We start from the raw sequence: 18,031 nt of genomic DNA, 5'->3' as shown, positions 1-18,031 counted from the left end.
GACCACCTGTGCTTCAGACCTCCACATGGCCACTCCCGTTCTTGGTCCACACCTCCTGATCAGAGAGGGCTTTTTCCTGACCACTACATCCACAACACCCTCCATCACTTTCTTCCCCTCTACCCTGCGTTTTAGTTCTTCCTTGTACTTTTCATCCCTGGTGTCCAACGCACTGGGTTGGCCAAAACATTTATTCGGGTTTTTTTGCAACATCTTAAACAGAAACCTGAATGAAATTTTTGCCAACCCAATATGTGTGTGTTGTCTGTCTCCAATAGAACTTAAAAGTTCTGTGAGAACAGATCCTTTATCTTTTCAGTCACTAACAGTACACGGCACATTGTAAGTGCTCAATAAATTTTATTAAGTGAATGAATGAATATTATGACCATTAGATATGGAACTAAAAATATAAACCTTCTTTTCCAGAAGACACTGAAACGAAATATAAGTGTCTTTATTTGATCATGGAAAATGTGCTATAGTAAATCAGATATCTCTTTTAAGTGTAGAATTACCTCCTTGCAAAAGAAAACAAAGCAAACTCCTCAGACTTGAAAGTATTTTGTTCACACTATGGTGTAAATTATTTCTCTTTCCTGATATGAGAGGCTAAAAATATGAAATAATTTTCTATACTTATTAGCTTTATAAACACAAAGATGACTACTTAGTAATTAGGTTGAGACAAACAGTTAAGATCAAGCTTCATAGGACTTATCACCTCCTGTTAATACATTTTATTTTACTATTTATCACTTCCCATACCATCACCTCTTTAGAACTCAAGGTCCATTAGAGCAGGAATCTGTCTTGTTCACACCCAGATCCCCAGCTTCAAAACAGTGCGTGAAACACAGCAAACAGAAGCTGATTGCTGAATAAAGTCATCAATAAATTCTGCTTGACTTTATGTGAGATTTTCTATGTGGTGCATTCATGCATTATCCTCTGATAAGAAGTTATTTTTGCCAGTATCACTTTTTAAGATGACCACACCTATAAAACCACCTTCAACCGCTAGGCGATACACGGAACAAACTTTAAGCAGAGGTGTTAGCATAAGATACACGCCTATCATTTTTTAGTTAAGTTATAAAATGACATCAGTAATGTCATTTTTTCCCTCTTTTTAATCTTTGAAGCTAAAACTGATTTGGGGTTTTCGAGATGGCTACTAAATTTCATTATCCCCCCCCCCCCTTTTTTTTTGAGAACAATGAGAATTCAAAGTACTCTTTAAAAAAATAGTTTCTAACACATACACATTATGTGGAACTTTTGTATACTTGAAAAGAATGATAGTAGGATGTCATAGTCAACATGTAATCAAACTTAAATGATCCTCTGGGAATTTTAAGGAAAAAAGGCAGACAATGTACTCTATGTGGAAATTTGAGTACAAGCCTTTCTTTCCCCCTGCTTTTGACTCTCATTTTGAGGTTATCCATAGCAGGGCATCCATGTTTTTTCTATAAACTGTATCTGTTACAAGGTAAAAGAGAGAAAAAGCAAACTAATATTCAGGGGTTTAAGGCCTGAGAGAGCACAGCTGAGGCCATGACACACGGAAGGTGCCCATCAGAGCAGAAGTCACTGTGCAGTGAGACCCCTGCCAGCCTCTCCCTGGAGCACTGGGTCAGGCTTGAAGCCAGCGTGTGGACACCCTCCCCTGTGCAGCCCTCTCTTCAGCTGGGTTCAAAAGGAGAACCCAGTGAGGAAGCAAAGGGAACAACACCCCTCCAGGCAGAAGGGCGTGAACGGAGCCTGCTGTTGATTTCAAGAATGTGGAGAATTTGGTTAATTCCAAAATGTGCGCCAGTTCAAGAAAAAATCAGATTAGAGGCATTGGGCTCACATTTGTCATCATGATTGTGAACATTCTTTGTAAGAAACGGTAATAGATCTGATCACTTGATATGACTTGTGGCAGACAGGCGTATTTCTGGAGCAGCTTCTCATGAGTTCTCCACTTTAAAGAGGCTGCAGCTCGCTGCTCAGCAGCTGTGAGAGCTGGAACCAAGTCAGGCAGAGATGATAACTGAAGAAGAAAACACATCAAGAGAATCAAAGATAATTAAATACATCAGCTGCAGCATTCAGCCAAATTATTCAGTCTCACAATACACCGGGGAAGGGAATACTCTTAATCATCTCCAAACTAGGAGGCATTGCAGTTGTCACAGGGAGGTAATTATTCAGTAAAATAAAATATTTTTTAAAAATCTATACGTAAAATTTACGATTCCTGGCAACAAAATTTGGAAAGAGACAGATTCATAGCTCATCCAGTTAAAGTAAAATGTATTCTATTTCACCATCAGCAAACTTTGATATGCTAAATCCTACCCTTTGTCCCCTAGTTCTTATTCTTGCACTAATAATTAATGCTAATAAAAACTGAAAATATGAAAGTAAACCCCAAGGACTGTAAATAAAGATTGTGGTAAGAAAGGTAGAGGAAATTCAAGCTGTCGTAACTCCAAAAGACGTTTACTGAGCGCTTCTAGGTGGCCAGCACTAGGTTAAGTGTTTTTCATATATTCTTTCATTGATTCCTCTCAACATCTCTGCAGAGTAAGGTCACCCATACAAGATTCAGAAGCTCTTTTGATCCATGGGATTCACCTTATTTTCTTGAACACTGCTCTCCCCACCAGTAGACATCAGTTCCAGAATCTCTGGAAGATGATCTATGAGAGCATCTAGTACCTGTTAACAGAGATACTGATTACCCTTCTTGTGATGGCTGTGTTTTTCTAATCTTAGATTAATTAACATGCCAACTTCTACACAGAAATAGTGGGAAATTACCAAACAGCATTTGGGGGGTTTCTAGTCTCCTGCTGTCATCTTTTTGCTACAAAGTCTTAGAAACATAATCAACTACCTTGGTCAAACTATGTTGAAAAGAGGTTAGTATGTCTGCCTCTTGATATTATTCAAACAGTCTCGATGCAAGGCAGCCTAACAACATCCTTAAAACTGCCTCCCAACTTTTAAAAAAGTTTAAGTTGGATGACACCCTCAGAGATGTCTCACGTTGAGTAGCTGAGCTTTGGCAAGCCAGCAGCTGTTTGGGTGAATAGGAAACTCTAGATAAAGTATCAAAATTAAGTGTTTCATAGGCTCCACAGTGCTAAGGGAAATAAAAAGATATAAAATGTGACTGATACAGCATATGATCACAATTGTATAAAACTTAAAAAACCTTTATACAGAAAAAACAGAAAATGAAAACATACAAGAAAATATTAAATAGAAATAGTGATTAGAACTAAAAGTACTCTTTTGTCTGTCTACTTTTTGACATTTCCAAAGTTTTCCATAACATAACAAATAAATATACATATATATATTTTAAAACTTAATATTTTTTTATAAAAGACCTTTCCAATCTCTAGTCTATGACATAGTCTCTCATCAATTACAAGCTTCCAGGACTAGTCAGTTATTAGAATTCATGAATTTCCAAGAAGCAGGAAAATAAAAAGGGCATTGATATACTCAAACCTGATATAAAAGTAAAAAACAAACAGTAAGAAGATATTACCTCCAATGATTCATCTTGCAACAATGTTATTAGTTCTTTATGTATTAAATATACTCCAGAATTCAGAAGTTTAGACACCTAAAATGTAGCAATAAAGTCTCTCAGATTTGAGATTACTAGATATATAAAGGTTATAACAATTAAAAAAAAATAATCCCTGTCAGATTTACTTCCAAAATGAGACCTGGTTACAACATAAATATTAGCTTTCTAGAAAAAATTACTTGCACACCTAATAAGCTTTTCAGTCTGCATCCTAACATGCTGGAGTGTATGGACACATGAGGGTACGGAAGTGCACAGTTAGGGGTGGGAGGTGTAGAAGAATGGATTTATCAATTGTAATTCTCCTATCACAAGCAGTAATGAGCCCATGGATGCCTGCAGTCCATATTCTAGTCTTAGAGCAGACAACAGGGTCTTTCAAGAGAGTGAAGCCAGGGGAGAACTTATCCTGGTTTAGGGCTCCCAGAGGGCACAAGTTCTGCTGAAAGCCAGCAGTCACACAAGGGACAGAGCAAATTCCTAAGCCAGAAAATCTTCAAAGACTTTTCCAATCAAAGACTTCAATCAGCAAGAGAGGAGTTGGGAGTTGCTGTTCAGTCTCTAACTTGTGTCCAACTCTTTGCGACCCCATGGACTGCATGCAGCAGGCCAGGTTCCTCTGTCCTTCGCGGTCTCCCAGAGTTTGCTCAAACTCATGTCCACTGAGTCGGTGATATCATCCAACCATCTCATCCTTTTGCCCCCTTCTCCTGCCCCCAATCTTTCCCTGATGCTGGGAAAACATAATCTTAAGTCTAAACTAATCCAGCTCCTTTATGAACCACTTTTTCCCCCCTCCAGACAAGCAATGGTAAAAATCTACAATGGTAGATTCACCAGATTCTAACTTTACCTTTAAGTACTTTTTTAACATACTAGGTTTGAGTAAGTTTTAATTGAAAAGGGAGCTCCTGATAAAGAAGGTATTTCAAAAATCTTTGCTCTACAAGGTTGTTTTTGATTTCAAAGTATTTTGAAAATCCTATCTTTCTCAAAAACAAGAATAAACTTGGACCATACTAGAGTAATAATCAGAATCCGGTAATAACATTGTCAGGAAAATTTAAATCCACCAGTGGATTTTCATTATTTAAAAGGACAAACCTACACTAAACATTCATTTATGGAGTCAAGTATCATCTTAACCCACCACCATGGTATGACTGGGTGAATACAGAAACTAGCCCCCCAGCAAATAGCTAAACCAATGATTTCCAAACTCACTTGTATCAGTGAAATATTCTTGTATATATATTTCAATATTCCTATTTCTATGGTGCAAACACATTATGTCCACTATAAAACATAAATAACAATAAAATAGTAAAGGCATGAGATAAAAATAAACTTAAGTAGAAACTCTCACATTGCATAAACGCTGCTTTCTCAGACTCTAATCTCATGCAACCATCTCATGAACTGATCTAGACAAATACAAGTATGCAGGGCAGCAACCAAGCATAAATGCCTTAATACACATAGGAGATAAGTAGTTAATTCAGCCAGCTAGAGCCCTCTGCCATTTCTCCTCCTCCAAGAATATTCCTATATGTGTATTTATAAAGATGACTTAACTGTTCAACAATGAATTATTTTAATTAATTATACCATTTAAAAGGAATCTTTCTTGGACTTTGCACATAGAACATTCATTTAACTCACACCAGAAAAAAACAAGCAATGACTATCATTCAACAGTCAAGAGTCTAAAGGAACATTTCTAATGCTGCTATGGATATCCTACATAGTTTTAGCTAACCTAACAATGCTTTGAACACAGTTCAAGGAAGGAAATACAATATTCTCACTGAGAATAAGAATATTACTATAAAGGCAATAAATATTTTATTCAGCCACTCAGATTTTTTTAATTTCTTTTTTAAAATTTTATTTTTTTGCTGCACCTCAAGGCATGTGAGATCTTAGCTCCCCAACTGGGAAACGAACCCATGCCCCCTGCATCAGCAGCATGAAGTCTTACCCACTGGATCACTAAGGAAGTCCCAAGCCACTCAGATGTTTTTATGTGACAGTCTTGAAGTCGACAAATGATAACTTATACATGTTTATGGCAATGATGGCATGCATGTACTTCCTACAGTCACTCAAGAAACATGCCCTAGATTTCAGCCTCAAGGGTTCATTACATTTAACATAAAATTTAAATTCACTTTTGTGGGACTTCCCTGGTGATCCAGTGGTTAAGACTCTACTTCCACTTCAGGGGGCATGAGTTCATTCCCTGGTTGGGGAACTAAGATTCCCACATGTCCCTCGGCAAGGTAAAAAAAAATTCACTTTTGCTCTGACACTATGAAGAGTTGTCATAACAGCTGAATATATAAACTGTGCTCACAAAATATGAACCATGTATGGTAAAAGCCACAAATTTAAACAAATACTCTCTCAATTTGCCATTTGTTCTCAAGTTCTTGAGTTTAATGCTAAATACAAACATTATAAAGCATTATAAAACTGATTTTACTTCCAGATCTACAGCCATATTCATACCACAATGTCTGGCTTAAAGTAAGAGACAGTATAATTTAAGACAAGATATACTGAATGAATGGATTAATACATGATAAATGAATGTAAATCTATATGTAAATGAATTATGTAAACTCTCTAAACAGAATTATGAGAATTTTTCCAAATTTAGGATTAGAATATGAAAGAGATATGGAGCCAATATCTTAAATCTGAAAACAAAAGTGTACAACACATCAGAAAATCACCTAGTACATGTAAGTAAAAAACAACAAATATAAAGTGGTTATCACTTTTTCAGACTTACTTCATAAAAGCAAATAGCAATAGTGTATCTGACTGGTACTTCGGGGTCATGACAAAGGCAGAAGAATGTAGAATAGAGTTCCATGTGGAAGTTTTTGGGATCAACAAAAACAATCATGGCCTGGTGGAGGTGGAAGAAGATGAGTTTTGAAGAGAAAAACATGCATCAATAACAATATCATAATCATTTCACTTAAATTGAAATCATGTTCTCTGAATCACAATTTAGTTAGAAATCATATTTGGAAGATCCAAATACACGCATACAATTCTAACATATATACATAGAGACAAGTATAAATTACACCAATATATACCAGACATAATGCTAACTAATAAGTGTCAAATATGGCAATAGTTTTCAGTATCATCTATTCACATATTTTAAGTTATAATTAAAATGTGTAGCCACTACAAATGTATAATGTATTACCGGAAAGTTATAAGCACAGTTCTTCCGTACTGAAATATATTTCTTCTCCTGCTCTAAAATTTGGGGTGGTATCTGGTTTTCATTGTGCCCATTTTCCTGTTGCAAACCCAATGTACAAAGTTTCTTATAAAACTCCAAAAATCTCAAGTGTTGATCTGGAGTAAAAATTCCTAAAACACATGTAAAACCTTTGATCAACATTTTAATTGAAAACAAAAATTAAAGAGAGAAAAGCAAAGTGCAGTAATTAGAATCACATATTTAAACAAATGGTTGGAAATCATGAGTAAAAGTAATAATGAGAAAAGAGTAACTACTGTGAAGAAATCTAGTGGGTCTTTACCTTATGTTAATTTTAATAATATTTTTATTTTAATTTTGATAGTATAAACTATGCGGTGCAGGAATTATACCTGCATTAATTTCTGCAGCATGTACCACAGTATATACCACTAACAAATAGTTAGAATAATAATATAGCAGCCATTATTGCTATTTATTTCTGGTAAATATTTTAAAGTTGCCTACAGAAAAGACATGCACATATGCCTGCAGAGAAGGAACTTAAAAATGGGATCTGAGGGAATTCTCTGGTGGTCAAGTGGTTAAGACTTGGCACTTTGACTGCCAGGGACCTGAGTTTGATCCTTTGTGGGGAACTAAGATCCCAGGAGCTGTGTGGCATAGCAAAAAAAAAAAAAAAACCCCAAATATGAAAGACAGCAAAATAAACCCAAAATACTTTGATGAATGATTGGTTCCATATTCATATACTATCTTAAAGAGCTAGTAACTCAACAAATATTGCAATACTTTTTTCAACAGTCTATTGAAAGCCTATAAGCCACATAAAAATATTTTTGCTATGCTAGATTGTTACAATTAATGCTTACATTATTTTAATAAGAGAGAACTGAGTAATACATTTAAAATGCCAAGAGTTACAGGTATTATTCTACATTCTAATTTGAACTGCTTGTGTGATATATTAATCATTCAAAAAAAATTAATAAGGGTATACTTACTATGTACCAATAGTTAATATACCTAAACTTCTATGATCAAATGCCAACTAATATAAAAGATAAGATATTCAGAAATTTAAAGGGCTGTGCCTATTTCACTGCCATTGTTCTTTCACATAGGTTCTATCAGTGAAAAAGTCATTAAGATGTTACACACTTATAGGGTAGGCTTTGCAACTGAAGAACTGCAGTTTAGGGGCTAAGGTAAAAGAAAAAGGAAAAATTCTCTGCAATCTTGACATTCTTAGCACATATCATACCATATAATCCATGGCATAGTTTTCCTAAATGGAAAGATAAAGAAATAAGAATTGATTCATCTGCTTTGAAAGATTTTTCACAAAATGATTTCACTACGGGAAGTATAGTTTGACTTCTGTCATCTGAAAGACAAGAATAAAACACAGTTTAGATCCAGTTGCCCACACTGCAAATGTGCAAATTACTGTATACATACAAATTTCAGAAAGAAAAATTACTATGTTAGTCTCAGAGTAACAGAAAATATCTGACAACAATGACGATGGAGGTATGATATAAAGAGGAAGTGAGAAGTGAGTGGAAATCATCAAGAACTTTAGACAGGCTAAAGGGTTTGTGGGCTCCCCTTGTGGTTCAGGGTAAAGAACCTGCCTGTCAATGTGGGAGTTGCGGGTTTGATCCCCGGGTTGGAAAGATCCCCTGGAGAAGGTAATGGCAACCCACTCCAGTATTCTTGCCTAGTGTTAGCATTCTTATAGTCATGTAGACTCATACCACGCTGCATTTTATCATTTTATTTTTGATATATTTTAAAAGTTAGTTCATATTACATTCTGTATAATGAATGTCTTCACTTTTACTTCTTATGTGACTCTTTTTAAAAAACTGATTTGATTCTTTGAGTGTTTGCTTACTCGTAAGTTTCTGATATTAACAATATTTCAGTTTTGATTTCAAATACTCCCTGTATTTCCCACAGTTCTCTTAAAATTTCAGAAAAGAATCACTACTTTATTAGGGTCAAACCAGTCAATCCTAAAGGAAATCAACCCTGAATATTCATTGGAAGGACTGATGCTGAAGCTCCAATACTTTGGCCACCTTATGTGAACAGCTGACTCAAAGGAAAAGACCCTGATGCTGGGAAAGATCAAAAGCAAGAGAAGAAGGTGCCAGCAGAAGATGAGATGGTTAGATAGCATCACCGACTCAAAGAACATGAATTTGAACAAACTTCGGAAGATAGTGAAGGACAGAAGAGACTGGTATGCTGCAGTCCATGGCATGGCAAAGAGTCAGACATGACTTAGCGACTGAACAACAACAAAATTAAGGGTCTGACAACACTAAGTAAAATTTTGTAACAGGATTATCAGTATTATTACTATTGCTATTGCTATTATTATCATCACATTTCAGCACCATATCTATTGTTTTTACTAAATAACACTCATCCAACACATACTGAATTTCTTAGAGAACAAACATTAACAGAAATAGAAAAGTGAATGATAAATGGTTTCTGAACTTCAGACCAGCGAAGAAATCAAGCCCCCAAAATATCATAAGACAATGTGATCATTGTTTAAATAGTTAGTATAAGGCAGAAGTCTGCAACTATTTTTGCAAATATTCTAGGTTTTGTAGTTTATCTGTCACAAGTACTCAACTCAGTCACTTTGGCACAAAATAGCTAGAGACAGTATGTAAACAAATGAGCGTGGCTGCATTCCAGTAAGCTCTATTTACAAAACAGGTGGCAATGGGATTTGACCCACAGGCCATAGTTTGCCAACCCCTGGTATAAAGGGATTTAGAAGTTGTCTGGATCTGAACTGGGCACTAAAGGAGAAGCGACTGGCTAGGAGAAAAATAGAGGGAAGAGTGACAAAAGAGAACATGGAAAGCCTAGAGGTGGAAAGAATCTGGTATGCCAAGAAAACAGCAAGTGGGGCTGGAGCACCAGAGCCAAGGGAAGCAGGAAAGAATGGCAGGAAATACAGCCAGAACACATGTTAAGACAGATCTGTGACAGCCGAGTGTGTGGCAGGAAAGGTCCCAGATCAGAGATGATCTCTGGCTCTAGCTTGGATGCCTAGGGGCCCCCCATTATTAGGACACGGACAGTCACTCATTCACTTCTCAGGTACTGCTGTTTTTAGTCCTCTGGTGCACCACATGGCCTAAATTATTATTCTGTAACATCCACACAACATAGTTTGTCCACATTGCAATAATTTTTAAGAGATTCTCCTAGCTCAGTTAAAACATTGTTAATCCTACAATTACACAAGTGTTTTGCACCTGAGTACTTGACATCTATTCTTTCAAATTACACCCTACCAAAATAGCCAATTTGCATGGATAAAACTAATGTCCAACATTCATTAAAAATCTAGTCACACTCACAAGAGCAACTAATCATCTCACTGATTTGATCTGCGTAACACAAAGAAACACCTCCTTACCGATTCCCACCCAAATAGCCCGCTCAGGCTTCTCTTCTTGCAACCAGGAGATTTCTAGTATTAAAATATAAAATAGAGGAAACTAATATTGATATTGCTTCAGTCAAGATCTGTCTTAGGGTCAGTTGAGCAAGTTAAAAGCTAATCCACCAACCCAAATTCTCATTAGCTCTCCACACTAGTCAGTTACATGCTGATGAGAGGAGAGAGAGGGGTAGGGAATATACACCACCACCTCGTGCCAGGAGGGGGAAAGCGGCAGCGGAGAAAGCCCTCAGAGAGGAAGGACTACAGTGAGAGAGAAGGAAAGGGACACCTCACTCTCATCAGGAAGACTGACTACACTGCAGCCAGCTTCCTCCTCTACTAGTGACACGGAACAGGAAGACAAAATGCTATCAGAAGCAAAGCTATGGAGACTCACCTGTATCAAATATGTCGAGCAGATTAACCAAAGTTTCAAAGGCTGCCAGCCGCACACTGCTGCCTTCATCCCTAGAAAGTTCTATTAATTCAGGGAGCACCACACTTTTGGTAAGTTCTGTCCTGCACAATAAGCAACAGAAGAAAACAAATCAAATCAATAAATTCTTGGTAAGAATGTGATTAGGATCAGTTGCTGAGCTGCATGCTGCATAAAATAGGAAAAATCATGAGGATATGGCTCCTGCTCTCTGGAACCTTGCAATCTGACTAGAAAAGAATGACGGTTTAAATATAAGAAATATCCATGGTAATAGCATCATTACTTATACAGCTTATAGTAGCTGCTCAATATATACTCACTAAGTGAATATATTTCTGTGACAACTAACATGGTTGAACAATGAGGCTGAATATATGTGTATTAACCACTTGTATTTCTTCTTTATGAAGCATAATATTCATTTTGTTTGCTCATTTGCTGTTCCATAAAAGTTCAATGGAAATAAGGCATCATTGTGGACCTACGTGTATGATGAAAACATTTTCCCTCTTCATTAGTTCTTCTCAGCATACTGGATTATAGGTGAGGAATTTTTTCAGGAAGTAGATGCAAGGTGTATACTGCCCAAACTAGTCAATTTATGAGACTATCATTCTCTTGTCTCACAGCCAGAAGTATACGGAATAGAAGTCTAAGGACAGCCTGATCCTATTACCTTTGTAGGAGTCCATATTTACCAGTCTAGATGCTGGTAATTACAATCTAACCCTGTCATGATGTCCAAAGGGGGTAAAATATAGGAACAAAAAGGTAAATGAAATAAGCAAGCTTCACTTTTATCTCTCTTAATACAAACACATCAGAAGGTACTTATCATTTTTAAAGATCATAAAAAGTTTAGTTCTTCAAATAAGTGCCTGTTTTCATGGAATATAGAACAGACTATGCATGGCTGACAATCCAGGAACAAAAATGTAACAAGAAATTGAAAGTATACTTACCCAATGCCCTGAGCTATATTTTCTAATTGCCGACACATACAAGATCGAACTTCATATTCTACATCTTGACAGAGTGATTTTACCAAGGGAAGTATTTCTCTTTTAATGCTAAGAGAGGGAAGAAAGAAACATGCAAATAAGTATTTTAGAGTAATATTTTCAAAAAATTATCCTGAAAATCTTAGCTTAAAAACAACATACTTTAATATAGAGCTTTATAGTTTACAAACCAGTCAATCCTAAAGGAAATCAACTCTGAATATTCACTGGAAGGACCGATACTAAAGCTAAAGCTTCAGTACTTTGGCCACCTGATGCCAAGAGCGAAAGACCCTGATGCTAGGAAAGATTGAGAACAAGAGGAAAAGAGGGCAACAGAGGACGAGATGGTTGGATGGCATCATTGACTCAATGGACATGAGTTTAAGCAAACTCCAGGAGAAACTGAAGGACAGGGAAGCCTGGCGGGCTACAGTGTATGGGCTCACAGAGTCGGACATGAGTGATCAACTGAACAACAACAGTTTATAATGTATATTTATATATGTAATTACATTTGCATGTTAACAGCTACTTTTAATGATTACAGAATCTTTTAAAAATAAGGGTTAATTTGGAATTGGCAGCTAAAACATCTTAGCTAGATAAAAGGCTATGGGCAAGTGGATTATCTGATTCTAGCAACCATCAACCAAAATATTCTTCAATTTTATATCTCACTCTTGCGTCATAATTACATAACATTCCATTCTTTCCACTTGGTATTTATCATCTATGCAGAGAGTAGCGAATAAATTATAAACAATCTCCATAAAACCTCAAAGAAAGATAAATTATTCAACATAATGAATTCATAGCAATAATGGAAAAGAGCAGAAATCTATCTTTACGTCATGTTTATCAATTTTTAAAGACTATAAGATAATATCATGCTATCCTCAAAACTACACTATGTACATGATGGAAATGACTAATACAGGAAATAAGAAAAAAGTTACCCTTGCTGATTTTGAAAAGCCAAATCAAGAAGAAATACATCTGAATAGTAGACTTCAGAGATTTCTATATTCTATAAATTTGAATCAGTTAAACTGTACACAGTATGGAGTAGTATAAATATAATTACTAAACATATAGTCATTAAACATTTTAAATCAATTTAATAAAGTAGACAAAAAATTATGTACAAATACTCACGCAAGGGCATCAAATTTGTTGGTCAATTTTCCTAAAATTTTACAACTAACTAAACGAGACTGCACTGTTTGGGAAAGTTGTGCCTTGGAAACGAGTGGATTCAAAATCTAAAGAGAAAAGATTTAGAGAACAAATTTACAAAACTTTATATATTCTTGACATTAATGTCAGCTGTTTACTTCAAAGAACATTTTAATATCCTAAATATTTTTTACAGAACCTCAGTTACGTTTTGAGGTCCATAGTTGTTCATCACCTGGATCACTACACTTTCTGATTATTAAGAATGATGATAAATCATGCAATCAAAAATAATCAGGCAAACAAAAAATTGAATTAAAGCTTATGGTGAATTCTCTAATGATCTGTATGTACATACAGGTGCAAAACATTCATTTTTCAAAAGAAAAAAGCAAGTTAATTGTCAGATACTGTGAAATTTGTTTTTGTTCCATACAGGTTAATTTTTATATTTGTCCTAAGGTAAACGAAACACTAACTTCAGGGACTTCCCTGGTGGCCCAGAGGTTAAGACTCTGTGCTCCTAATGCAAGGGGGGAATTAGATCCCACGTGCCACAACCAAAACCCAGCACAGCCAAATAAATAAATAAACTTAACTGAAATGCTATTGCTGATCAAAGTCCAGACAAACATGCATTTTCTTATATTACTAGTCAAAAGTTTTAAGAATATTAATGCCTTCTAACCCAATAATTCCATGTTATGGAAGTTACAGTTAAGGAAATTGTCCGAAAAACAGGAAAAGCTCTAGGGAGACGTTCACTATTGCCTTACTTTGATAATAAAACACTGAAAACAGGCTTAAGCATTTCATAAATAGGTAAAATATTTGTAGCTACTATCAAATGAGTGATATAAGGAAATAATAAAGAAAATAATGCTAAATGAAAAACATGTATAAATTCAATATGATCACTAACATGCCAAATAGCACCATATACAGGGAAAAAATTCTGAAATGAAAATATATCAGAATGCTAAAAGTAGCAAAGTACAGAATCATTTTTCTTCCTTCTATATTCTCTACTAAAGATTTCTATAATGAATATGTGCTGCTTTCAGAGTAGGAAATAACTCTATTCTTTTTGAAATACCATTTTTATCAAAAAACAAAAAACTTAGAGTAACTTAAATATTAAAATTTACATAAAAAAAGTTTTACCTCATGCCTTAGGGTATCTTTGGGCAATACTTCTATCACAGACAGAAGAGTTTCCAGCCATGCATTGCTGACACCTGAATGACAAAGACAAAACATAAGTTAACTATCTCACAAATTCAGTTCCAACTTAGCCATTAATATTTACAACTGACTTTAATTGTAAAATAGCAATAATTATCTTTATTGCTTCTGTAAGAAGTTTCTCTGTTTTTCTTGTCTTAGCCAATATCTGGAAAACATTGATATTTTTAAAAATAATATCAAGGGGTAACCCAAAGTGTACTTTTTTCTTATACTATAATACTATGTGTTGTGTAAGAAGCAAATCTAAGAAGAAAGTATAAATTATAAGATGAACAGATGGGTCTTCAGGCTCTAAATGTCACTTAATTGTGTAGGTTTGTCCAAAAAGAGACATCATGAATTTTAGTCACACCACTGACCAACTAACTCTCAGGGAGAACAGCCTCACTCAATTACGGGCATCAGACGACCATGACTCAAACATCACAGCCACATACGAGAAACAGTGAGTACATGTAGGATGAAGCACGCCAGGCCCCTGACCTGCGTCCCTGTGCTCCAGGTGCAGCAGGATGACTTGGAGGAAGGAGTGGGCATACGTATGAACCGACACCGACTCGTCCTGCAGGATGGTCAAAAACGATACTGCAGCCGTTAACTGCATCTCCACCCCTGCAACATGCAGGGCATCCTGTACAATCAGAAAGAGTTTGCTATTACATAGATGAGATATCAGAAGTTATAATTTTTTAAAAATCCAAGGTCATAGAAACCAAACAGTCATAGTCTACAAAATAACTATATGTGACCTTTAAGGATAGATATTTCTTCTTAATACTTTATTTAAGAAAACTACATTAATCTGCTCCTGATTGTTTAACTCATTAGACCACATAAAGTTTTAAATGTCTTAGATAATTTATAACACTCCATTGCTTTACTGCATAAAAATCATAAAAAGTACATATACCTTTAGATAATAGAATTGGCATTTTTAACAGATCTCAGTTTCTGTTTTCCTATTTGTATTGTACAGTTTGCCACCCCACCGAAAACAATCATGCCAAAACTTAAGACAATTGTATGTGTTTTTATTACTTATATTTCTGCTTCAAAAAATAAATATTATGCATTTTACTATAAAAAAGGAATACATTTATGATTGTGAAAATGTATTTTCCCCTTTAAACAAGTGACAAGAACACAAATTACTATGAAGTAAACTTTTAAAAAAGGAATTTTGCTTAATATAAGAATGTTTTTAAAAATTCATAGTTTTAAAAAAATTCAAGTTATATTCATAACCATCTCCACTCACCTTTTAAAGTCAAAGTCTACATTAGAATAGTTTAACACATCGAAGAATAAAACAAAAGAAAACCTACCTTTCATATAAACCTCACCAAGGTCTCACCTGTATTTCTCTAGAAGACTATGTAGGTGTGCATAACATATATATAGCTAAAAGCATTACTTTGTTTAATCAATTACAGTAACTACTGGAACTTCCCCTGTATGCCTATTTCTATAACTAACAAACTTGGTAGAACAATGTGGAACTCGCATCCATAAAACAAAGTTTCATATCTGTGATCTTAGGAAAAGTAGTCTTTCTGTATATTTCCTAATATATAAAACATAGATATGGCTTCATTTTCTTAGAGATTTGATTTACATCATTTACACAGAAGTTTTATGACTTGCCACCTTGTACAAACTGAGCATTTACATAATGACCTCTGTATATCCAACTGTCTCTTCTACACCATCCTTGGCTATCTGGTAGGAGTCTCATCACCTGAACCCATCTCTCCCCAAAACCTGTTCCTCCCCCTATCTTCTCCAACTCAGTAAACAATACATGGTAACTCTGTCCTTCCAACTTTCACCCCTAAAACTCTGGAGTTATCCTTAACTCCTCTCAGTTGCTTACTTCCCATAATCAAATGAGCAGTCAATCCTGCCCCAAATCTGACCATCAATCACCTTTATCACTACCATGCTGGTCCAAGCCACCATCATCTCCAGCCTGAATGACTCCAGTAACCTGCTAATCAGTGTCTGATTCTATCACTGCCTCTCTATTATCCATTCTATACAGCAGCCAGAGTCTTCTAAAGTCAAATCATGTCACTTTTCCATTCAAAACTCTCCAGTGGTTTTCCATCCACTCAGAGGAAAAGTCAAAACCTTTTCAATGACTTACAGAGATCTGCTCCCAATTTCCTCTTTTCCCAGATTTCCACATGGTTGGCTCTCTGAACTCCCTCAAGCCTCTACTCTCATCACCTTTTCAGTGAGCCATTCCCTGATGATCCTAATTTATTTTTTATTTTTATTTATTTATTTATTTGATGATCCTATTTTAAACTGAAAGCCACCCCTCTGCCCCAGCCCTCACCATGACCCAACTGGGTTGATCATCACCATTATCCAACATACAACACAGTCATTTGTTTACAGTCTATCTCCCACATCTAGAATACAAGCATCATGACTGCAGAATTTTTGGTCTGATTTTGTCTGATTCACTACTGTATCCCCAACTCCTACAGCACACAGCAGGCATTCAGTGAGTAATTGCTGGATGACTGAATATCTCTTACCCTTTCACCTAAACTTCCTGCTCTTGTGGCTCTCTCCCTTCACACACTTTGTCCACATCTCCTAAAAGATGGCTTCAAGAGATTTTGAAGTGAGTCCTAAAGATTAGGGATTGGGAGAATTAGATATAAGGCAAAGCAAAAATGGATCATATAGAAATGCATTCTCAATTCTCTATCATGTCAGTATGGAGATGTTCCTGCCATTTCTCCTACCCCAATGTCTCTGTAACTGTGATTTAGACCATATACCCAGAGTCCTTCATTCAGCATGGCGGGACCACTGCCAGTCATCAGACTAGGAGATAACATATGTCATTCTGCAGCAGCAGGGAAAGACGCAGAGCTGTTAAGCGTCTGGCTCAAGGCCAGCATGCTTGTCATCGGCAACTCTAAGACTTAAGATTTGTTGGCGTAATGCCAAAGCCAAGGATTGAATTCTTGCTCGCAGACTCTGTACTCCTCGTCACCATTTACTAAGGAATGGCTTACATCAACCCTGAGTCTGTAGGTGGTAGTGTCAGAGACTTGGCAGATGCTTACATGGTGGGGTTCATTCCCAGAAATCTGATCACATATTAGGGTGGCTGATTTCTGTTGCATTTTGTTTTAAACTTTTGTACCACACACACACACACATACACACACACGTCATTTAACAAATTTTTTTCAATTATGTATCTTAAGAGGTCCAGGCTGAAAAGAAAAAGAGAAGCAATGATAAGGCGTAAAGCAGAGTAGCAACTGGTCTCCGAAATAACCCTCCTACATCCCCCTCCCATACTGTTTCCAAAAAAAACCATTTGCTCCAAACTAAGAATTTTGGATTTGGAAAACACTTATAGAAGATCTGATGTGGCCAGGATACATCACTTACAGGTTTCAGAAGGCACAGTTTTTATTTAGAAACAGACAGCATTTTGCAAAGAAATATTTAAATAAATTGTGAGGGCCACAGTGTGCATTCCAGTTCACATGAGTCTGCTGTTTTACGTTCCAAGAGATGTGATTCTGCCTCTCTTAAAGTCATTAAGGTCCTGGGTTTTTGGACGTGTGCAAACTTTATGCAAAGGAGGAACAGGAGGAGTTCTCCAGCTTCGCATCTTCTTACTGTATTACTTAGTCTTGACTCCCGCAGCAACATATGCCCCAACTATTTTGCATTTAATTTTCGAAAAATCCTCAAGTCTTATCAGGATTTGGGTTTTTCTCTTGTTGTGCTGACTTCAACATCTGGGACTGTCCACTGTTAAGAAACCAGCACAGACTAAGAGACTTCATCACTGCTAAAA

At 36.1% G+C, this 18,031-nt stretch overlaps 1 protein-coding gene across 5 annotated transcripts in view; it reads right to left on the bottom strand.

Moving 5' to 3' along the window:
* The window catches only part of PPP4R4 (protein phosphatase 4 regulatory subunit 4), a 100,678-nt gene that overhangs the window by 32,510 nt on the left and 50,137 nt on the right, over nt 1-18,031 (bottom strand). For 3 of the 5 annotated variants that reach the window (XM_043922081.1, XM_043922082.1, XM_043922083.1), the window contains 11 exons: nt 14,680-14,827; nt 14,113-14,186; nt 12,928-13,034; nt 11,731-11,838; nt 10,727-10,848; nt 8,113-8,235; nt 6,828-6,997; nt 6,396-6,515; nt 3,554-3,631; nt 2,629-2,712; nt 1,859-2,041 (listed from right to left, as the gene is read on the bottom strand). In XM_043922081.1, coding sequence (XP_043778016.1) covers nt 1,859-2,041; nt 2,629-2,712; nt 3,554-3,631; nt 6,396-6,515; nt 6,828-6,997; nt 8,113-8,235; nt 10,727-10,848; nt 11,731-11,838; nt 12,928-13,034; nt 14,113-14,186; nt 14,680-14,827 — 1,317 coding nt within the window. Of the gene's footprint in view, nt 1-1,858; nt 2,042-2,628; nt 2,713-3,553; nt 3,632-6,395; nt 6,516-6,827; nt 6,998-8,112; nt 8,236-10,726; nt 10,849-11,730; nt 11,839-12,927; nt 13,035-14,112; nt 14,187-14,679; nt 14,828-16,742; nt 17,986-18,031 lie in introns of those variants that run through there. The other 2 variants (XM_043922084.1, XM_043922085.1) reach the window with 2 other exon arrangements.

This window comes from Cervus elaphus, chromosome 13 (assembly GCF_910594005.1).
Source record: "Cervus elaphus chromosome 13, mCerEla1.1, whole genome shotgun sequence".
NCBI classification, from domain to species: domain Eukaryota; kingdom Metazoa; phylum Chordata; class Mammalia; order Artiodactyla; family Cervidae; genus Cervus; species Cervus elaphus.
This window is presented reverse-complemented; position numbering and strand designations above follow the sequence as displayed.